This window comes from Mandrillus leucophaeus, unplaced genomic scaffold (assembly GCF_000951045.1).
Source record: "Mandrillus leucophaeus isolate KB7577 unplaced genomic scaffold, Mleu.le_1.0 Scaffold99, whole genome shotgun sequence".
In the NCBI taxonomy this organism is placed as follows: Eukaryota; Metazoa; Chordata; class Mammalia; order Primates; family Cercopithecidae; genus Mandrillus; species Mandrillus leucophaeus.
Window position 1 is genome coordinate 1,195,863 of NW_012110807.1, and position 7,686 is coordinate 1,203,548.

The following is a 7,686-nucleotide window of genomic DNA, read 5'->3' on the forward strand; positions in this document are numbered from 1 at the left end:
CTGTTCTGTTATGTAATATATGCACTAAAATACATCTGTGTCCTTTGAGTGTGCATGATCACAACTTTTTACTAATGGGCTTCATGGTCAAAAACATTTGAAGACCATTGGCTGTTGGCTCCTGACAGCTGGGGTGACCCAGAAACTAAGCAGGACTGGACCCCGACAGGGACTGGACACTGAAGGCCTTCCCCAGGCCACCTACCAAAGACCCGTAGGTCGCGGCCTTGGCGATCGGATCCAGCAGAGTTGGATACCAGGCAGAGGTAGTGGCCGGCGTCCTGGGCAAGGACTGGCTGAATTTTCAGGGAACCCTCAGGCAGAACTTCGAACCTGGAATGGACAGGGGGTTGCCGTGGAGATGGGCAGGCCAGTGGGCCTGGAGCAGAGCTGTCCCCAGCAAGACCCTTCCCTCCGCCCCCCCTTTCCCAGTGAGAGGATGCTGATATGGTTTGGCTCTGTGTCCCCACCCAAATCTCATCTTGTAGCTCCCATAATTGCCACGTGTTGTGGGAGGGACCTGGTGGGAGATGATTGAATCAGAGAGGCAGGTCTTTCCCATGCTGTTCTCATGACAGTAAATCAGTCTCATGAGATCTGATGGTTTTAAAAACGTAAATTTCTCTACACAAGCTCTCTCTTTGTCTGCGGCCATCCACGTAACATGTGACTCGTGCCTCCTTTCCTTCCACCATGATTGTGAGGCCTCCCCAGCGGTGTGGAACTGTAAGTCCGATAAACCTCTTTCTTTTGTAAATTGCGCAGTTTCAGGTATGTCTTTATCAGCAACGTGAAAATGGACTAACACAGATGCTAACTTTGGAGGTCAGAGTCTTGCATCTATGAGGCCAAGGTCAGGGGGTCAGAGCCATGAGCAGCTCCCCACAGCCCAAGCCAACATTGGAAAGATGGAGAGAAGGGCTGCTTTGGGCCTCCCTGACACCCTCCTGGGCCTGGCCTCTCCTGAGATGCAGAAGGAGCAGCACCCTGCTCTTCTGGAGAGCAGCCCTAAGATCTGAAAAGTGCTCTTCCCAAGGGCCATGTCTGTACCGTGCAATCCCGCCCCTGGCCACAGTTGATTGGATGGGGGATGGACATATCACTCAGGCTGGGCCAATGGCATTCTGTGCCCTGGGAATTTAGAGTGGGGATTCACAGACAGCTTCCTAGTGAGCTGAGGAGCTGTAAACCTGGGTGAGGCTGGGGGCTATGGGGTTGTCAGGGCGTGTGTTTCTCCCACGTTCACCAAGGAAGAAGGCAAGAGAGAGAAAGATGAAGCCCACACAGAGAGAAGCTGAGAGAAGCTTTAAAACCATCAGATCTCGTGAGACCCACTCACGCCCCTCTACCCCGCCCCATCTATCAAGGCTTCTGATCAAGTCAAACAAGCAAGAGACCTTCATGAGTGGTGGGCCTGTCCTTGTGTTCTGAGACGCCCCACGTCCTGATGATAAAGTCACTTTTCTGCTCCAATTGCCCAAGTGGGTTTGGTTTGCAACCCACAAAGTGGCACCTGAGAGCCTCCCCAAGGCCCACCCCTTCCCTCTCCCACCTGGGGCTCCTGGGATCCAGGGGTACCCCGTCCTTCCGCCAGCTCACGAGGGGTGTGGGCACACCGTCGGCCTGGCAGGGCAGCAGGGCTGTCTGGTTCACTGAGACGTTCACTGCAGGTGGTCCCGACCGGATGGTGGGCACCGCTAGGGAGAGGCACAGAAGGAGTGGTGCTGGGAGCTGTGGCTCTAAGGGGGTGGGCAGGGTGGGGTGGGGCAGGCCCTACTCACTGTGGATCTCCACGCGGAAGGCCACGCTGGTGCTGCCTGCAGCGTTGCGGGCTGTGCAGCTGTAGTCGCCGCTGTCAGCCGTGCTCAAGGCCTGCAGCTGGAGGAACCTGCCCCGCTCTGGGAACTGTGTGTGGGCGTCCTCCTGGAGATCCCCGCCAGGGTGGAGAGACCCTTATCAGTGCCCAACTGCTCCCGGCCAGCCCCCAGCACCAGACGTGGAGGACTGAGGAACTGGTGACGCTGGACAGTGGCTCTGTCCTTCCAGCCTGACCGCAGGCCCTGACTGTGACCCGCTGAGGACCCTCTAAGGAAATGCACTCCTCTGGGAGGAAATGCATCCCCTGTCCCTGGAATTCCTGTCAGAACACCCACAACCCTGAATCCACAGACGCAAACTGACCCCATTTGAGGGGTGGGCACAGAGAACCTTGGTCACCAGCCCAGGCCACACAGCCGCTAAGCATAGCTTCAAGGAACCAGGGGGAGGACACTGGGTGGGCCTCGGAAGCCCTGAGTGACCTGAACCTTGCCTCAGTGTCCCCATCCATAAAATGGGAGTGACAATGACAATGGCGGGTACGACACCCGGGCAACAGGGTGCAAAGTACAGCTCAGAGCAGGCCCTTGGCACCCGCTCTGGATCTTGGATCCGGCCAGGTCAGGTCTGGGGCCTGAGAGGGACAGAAGGCAGCACCCTGGGGCCCCACCTGGCGCCCACCTGCAGCACGATGCCATCTCGGTGCCATGTGATCTCGGGTGCTGGCTCTGCCTCCACTGAACACTCCAGGACCAGCTGCCCCGGGGCCAGGCCGACCACAAAGCGGGGGCCTCGGGGCCCAACAATGTTTGGAGGGGCTGGGAAGCAGGTGGCACAAGAGGACGTGAGAGGTGGACTCACCCCTGCCACGAGCCCGTCCTGCCTCCCGGCCCTGCCCCCACCCCACCCCCACCACCTACCTTGAACCCTGACCCGGAAGCTCTTCTCGACTGCACCTGCAGGGTTTTCAGCCAGGCAAGTGTACAGCCCGGCATCCCCAACCTGGAGATGGAGCGGGTTGAGCAGCTGCCCCTGGCCCCTGTCTGCCTGCCTCCCGATCTGGTTTCTTTCTTATGCCACAAGGGACCCAGAATTCAAACTCAGCCCTGTGAGGTCTGCCATCCACCTTCCCAGCCAACCCATGCCCTCTCCCTCCATCTCACTGTTGCTTTAGGGCTGGTGCGATGCCTGCCTCTTCCCAGAAGTCCCCCTTAACTGCACCAGCCCTCCTCTGGCCTAGATGGGGTCACTTGGTTTTGGCATCAGCCTGGGCCCTGACCCTGCTGGGAGCTCCCAAGGGCACGGCTTAGGTGGGTCACCTCCACACCGTCGTACCCCACACAGAGGAGGAGCTTCAGCCAAACCTTGTCAACTGCCCACTGGGTCTGGGGAACATGCAGTCCCTCCCCTCTCCCTCAACCCCCAGCCTCACCCCCTGGCGGCAGCACCGGTACCTGCACACTCTCCACCCGGAGCACCCCTGTGGCTCTGCTGCTGTTCTCCAGCCTGGTCAGAGCCTGCCCGTCCTTATGCCAGGTGATGTTGGGCTGGGGGGTGCCCTGGGCCTCACAGAGGAGCTCCATGGGGGCACCGGGGGTCAGCGACAGCTCTGTAGGCTGGCCCGAGTCCTCAATGTGAGGGGGCTCTGCAAGCCACCATGGAGGGGAACACACAATTGACACGTTTCCAGGATGATACCGCACTTGAAAACGCGTGCTGAGTCCGGGGGCTCTGCTCCCACATTTTGGTGGCTCTCGTTCTTGCATCTGCCACCAAGGTTTGGTGGAAAGAACCCAGGAGCACAGCCGTGGGAGAATGAAAGCCCGGCCACCCACTCCCCGCAGGCAAGGCAGGCGAGAGGCATCCCAGCCGGAACCAAGCTCCCCAGGTGGCAGCCCCAGGCCTCCAGGGGACTCACCTCCCTCACTGCCCTTCCCATTGCCTCCAGAGTCCCACCCTCTCCCCTGAGCCCAGAGAAGCTGGCCAGAGGCCAGAGGACCCACCCACGACGGTCAGCTGGAAATGCCTCCTGGCTTCCCCGGCCTCGCTCACGGCCACACAGGAGTAGGTCCCCGAGTCACCAGCTCCCACTGTCTCCAGCTGCAGGCTGGGTCCCTGCTCAAGGCTCTGGGACAACAAGGGCTCCCCGTCCTTCATCCACGACACGAGAGGCAGGGGAACGCCCCGGGCCTCGCACGGGAGTTCCACTGCGGAGCCACGAACCACCATCACCTCATTCTGGAACTCCACCGGCTCCAGGACAGGGGGCACTGTGGAGGGCAGAAAGGTGGGCAGGAGCCATTTTATTCCAGGACTCAACTTAGACATCACCTCCGAAGCCGCCCTGGTCCCCCAAGGCCAGGTGGGGTGCCCTCCTCTGTGCTCCCACAGCATCCTCTCCGTCTCCCAGTGTCACTAGTTCCCTGGAATTGTGATTGTCTATTTACAGAGCTGCTTCCTGCACTGGCCTCTCTGCCCCCGCCTATCCTGGGCATATCAGAGTGCCCATGGCTACTTGTGAGGTGCGAACGGGCAATCCAGTGCGTCAGAGACTGAGCCGCAGTGTCCACTCTCCTTGATGCCCCCAGGGCCCATCCTTGGTTCCACCCAGATGGGCAGGGGGGCCAAAGGCCTTGCTTCTCACCCACCAAGGCCAGAGACCCCCTTGCCCCACCCCCTGCTCCATACCCTGCACCTGCAAGGTGAAGTTCCTGTCCGCCACGCCAGCTGGGCTTGCGGCCACGCAGGTGAAGATGCCGGCATCTGCCAATTGCACCTGGGAAATCCTGAATCTCCCGAGAGGAGAGGGAGAAGGAGAGAAGAGAAAGGGAGAGAGGGAGAGATAGGAAGAGAGAGGGAGAGAGACAGGAGAGGCTGGCTGTGTGGAAAGATTTCCTCCCTTTCCCATCCTTCGTCTCCCAAGAACTTGCTGGCCAGAGCGGGCAGAGTAACTGAGCCCAGCCTTTGCTTAAACCCTTTTTTTTTTTTTTTTTTTGAGATGGTGTCTCGCTGTGTCGCCCAGGCTGGACTGCAGTGGCACGATCTTGGCTCACTGCAAGCTCCGCCTCCTGGGTTCACGCCATTCTCCTGCCTCAGCCTCCCAAGTAGCTGGGACTCCTAGGCGCCCGCCACCACACCCGGCTAATTTTTTGTATTTTTAGTAGAGACGGGGTTTCACCGAGTTAGCCAGGATGGTCTTGATCTCCTGACCTCCTGATCTGCCCGCCTTAGCCTCCGAAAGTGCTGGGATTACAGGCGTGAGCCACCGCGCCCGGCCTGCTTACATTCTTTACCCGGGTTCCTGGTGCCCCCAGGATAAAGCCTCCAGCTGCCTCCACCCCTGCTGCCTGCTGCAACCCATCTCCTTCTGAAGCCAGACCTCCTGCCTCCCAAATTCGGGGAGCTCCGCGTCCCACATGGACAGCTCGGCTCCTCTTCCTCTACGCAGCCCTCTTTGCCCTCAGAGTTCACTGGAGTCATCTCAGCTCACTGGCTTCACTGTCTGTCCTCCCACTTTCTCTCAACCCCTTTCACCTCAACCACCCCTCCGCAGCTGCTCTTGCCCAGTCCCCAGGGACAGCCATAGCACCAAAGCCAACAGTCTGTCCTTAGGCCTCGTCTCCGGTGACCCAGTTGGTCTCTCCTTCCCTGAAACCTGACTTCTGCATCTCCTCCTATCCTGACCACCTCCCCTTCCCTAGGTCCCTGAGACCCATCCTCACATTAGCAGCGGGGGCGCAGTCCACACTCACTCTGGGATGGGGGGTGGGTTTTGCTGCCAGTCCTGGTTTCCAGCACCTCCCATAGGCTGTCAATCCCCACATGTTCACTCTGAGTGGAACAGCCAACGCCTGTGTGCCATCTCCCCTACCTGAGGGTGCGGCCAGAGCCGTGGAGGAGGGTGCGCTGGGAGAGCGGGAGGGGCAGGCCGTCCTTGAGCCAGCTCACATGGATGGGCGGGGAGCCCCGTACGGGGCATGCCATGGTCACCAGCTCCCCAGGCCTGCTCACCAGGGCCCCCGAGCCATCTGCTCCCTGCTCAATGGTGGGAGGAACTGGGGGTGGGTAGAAAAAAGAGGGGTAATGAGGAGGTCTTGGGAGGAAAGTGGGCTCCTCCCAGGGAAATTCTGGAAGTGGAGACCTGGACTTGGGCCGCCAGCAACCACAGTGGTCTCCGCCCCTCATGAGGGACGAGGCCCACTGCGTGGGGGGCACAGCCACTCCCTGACTCTCTTCTCACCTCCCGAATCTCCACTGTACCCTGGGCTGGCATTATTGTCCTCTAGTTTGAGGATGGGGCACGGAGGCCCAGGGAAGTGAGACCTGTGGCCCAGGTCACAGTATGGGCTTTGCTCACATGTCACCTTATCTCCCGCGCCCAGGCCCACGCATCACCCTCCAGATGCCCCCGGGCTCCTCACCCAGCACGTTCACCGTGTGCAGCCTGGCGTCCTCCCCGGCTGGGTTGTGGGCCACGCAGGTGTAGGCACCCGCGTCCGAGGCCCTCAGGCCTTTTAGCACCAGGGAGCCACCATCCAGGTAGAACCTGCCACAGGGAGGGAGGGCCGACGGCAGGGGCATCAGGTGAAGTGGGCTCTGCCGCCTCTGGGGAGGGCATGGGCCAAGTCTTACCGGAGGTGGGGGCCCATGTCCTGGCCCAGCGGGCTGCCGTCCTTCAGCCAGGCCACGTCCGGCAGTGGCTGCCCATCGGCCTCACAGTCCAGCCGCACCTCCTGCCCTTCCAAGATGTGGTGCTCCTGCGCGGTGCCCGAGCTCCGGATCCGGGGGGCCACTGAGGCAGGGGTGCAGTGAGGCCCTGGGTGACGGCAGGGGCTGCCATGGGAGTGGGACAGGAGGGTGCAGGGCGCAGACCTACCCAGCACTGCGACCACGAAGTCCTTGCGGGCCTCGGCCTGGGTGTTCTCAGCCACACATGTGTAGGTGCCTGCCTGGGTCGGTTGCAGGCGGCTCAGTTGGAGGCGTCCCCCCCGGGAGACCACACCGTGCACCACGCTGCTCTCTGTGGGACAGAGGGGGACCCCTGAATCCCCCAGCCCCTTCTTGTGCTCCTAGAAAACTGAACCCCACAGAGGCAGAGGCTCCTTCTTATATGTCCCCACCTTCCCCAGCCCAGTCTCTGTTCCTTAGAATCCTCCCTCATTTCCTTCCACTTGAGACAGCTCTTCCCAAGAGACCCTCTCCCTTCAGCATCCAGGATTTGCTCTCGGGCCCAGCTCTCACCTCCCATCCTCTCCCTCCCCGCCCTGACCCTCTACCCCATCTATCAAGGTTTCTGCTCAAGTCAAACCAGCCCCTCACTGACCCCACACAGGTCACCCTGGGGCCTGCCCCTGGGCCTCTGCTCGGGCTCCTCCCACTCCCGGCCTTCAGGCCTCCCCCTTCACTCTCTCCAGCCATACCCCTGCCCAAAGCCATCCCTAACTGCCCCAGCCCAGGCCCATCTCCCCGCCCAGATCCTCATGGGTCCAGCCAGCCTCTCAACACAAAAACACGAGCAACTGCCCTGTGCCTAGCATGGAGCTTGGGAATCAAAGATGAGGGCAGCTCAGTCACTGTCCTCAAAGAGTTCACAACATATCGGGGCGGGGGCCATGAAACAAGGGGACCCAGTGCGGACAAGCCCCGTGAGCCCCTGATGGAGCGGGGGAACCTGGGGCACAGGAAGGGTCGGGAGGGCTCCCGGAGGTGGTGAGTCTCCGCTGAGACGTGAATGTTGAGCAGGAATCAGCCAGTGGGGAGCGGAGGTGACCACGGGAGCCTGGGTGGGTATTCCAGGCAGGGAACACAGGTGCCAAGAGCTGGACATGAGAGGGGGCGGGGCCTGTAGCCACCTGACCCGAGAGAGGC

General features: G+C 60.8%; 1 protein-coding gene across 1 annotated transcript in view; it reads right to left on the bottom strand.

The window, feature by feature from the left end:
* HMCN2 (hemicentin 2) overlaps window positions 1-7,686 on the bottom strand; it is a 163,971-nt gene that overhangs the window by 48,245 nt on the left and 108,040 nt on the right. The window contains exons 62-73 of the mRNA XM_011971201.1: window positions 6,695-6,838; window positions 6,451-6,610; window positions 6,240-6,364; window positions 5,690-5,873; window positions 4,507-4,604; window positions 3,822-4,088; window positions 3,273-3,463; window positions 2,739-2,820; window positions 2,500-2,636; window positions 1,782-1,923; window positions 1,553-1,697; window positions 202-333 (exon numbers count right to left, since the gene is read on the bottom strand). Of these exons, the coding sequence (XP_011826591.1) occupies window positions 202-333; window positions 1,553-1,697; window positions 1,782-1,923; window positions 2,500-2,636; window positions 2,739-2,820; window positions 3,273-3,463; window positions 3,822-4,088; window positions 4,507-4,604; window positions 5,690-5,873; window positions 6,240-6,364; window positions 6,451-6,610; window positions 6,695-6,838 (1,807 nt within the window). The remainder of the gene's footprint in view (window positions 1-201; window positions 334-1,552; window positions 1,698-1,781; window positions 1,924-2,499; window positions 2,637-2,738; window positions 2,821-3,272; window positions 3,464-3,821; window positions 4,089-4,506; window positions 4,605-5,689; window positions 5,874-6,239; window positions 6,365-6,450; window positions 6,611-6,694; window positions 6,839-7,686) is intronic.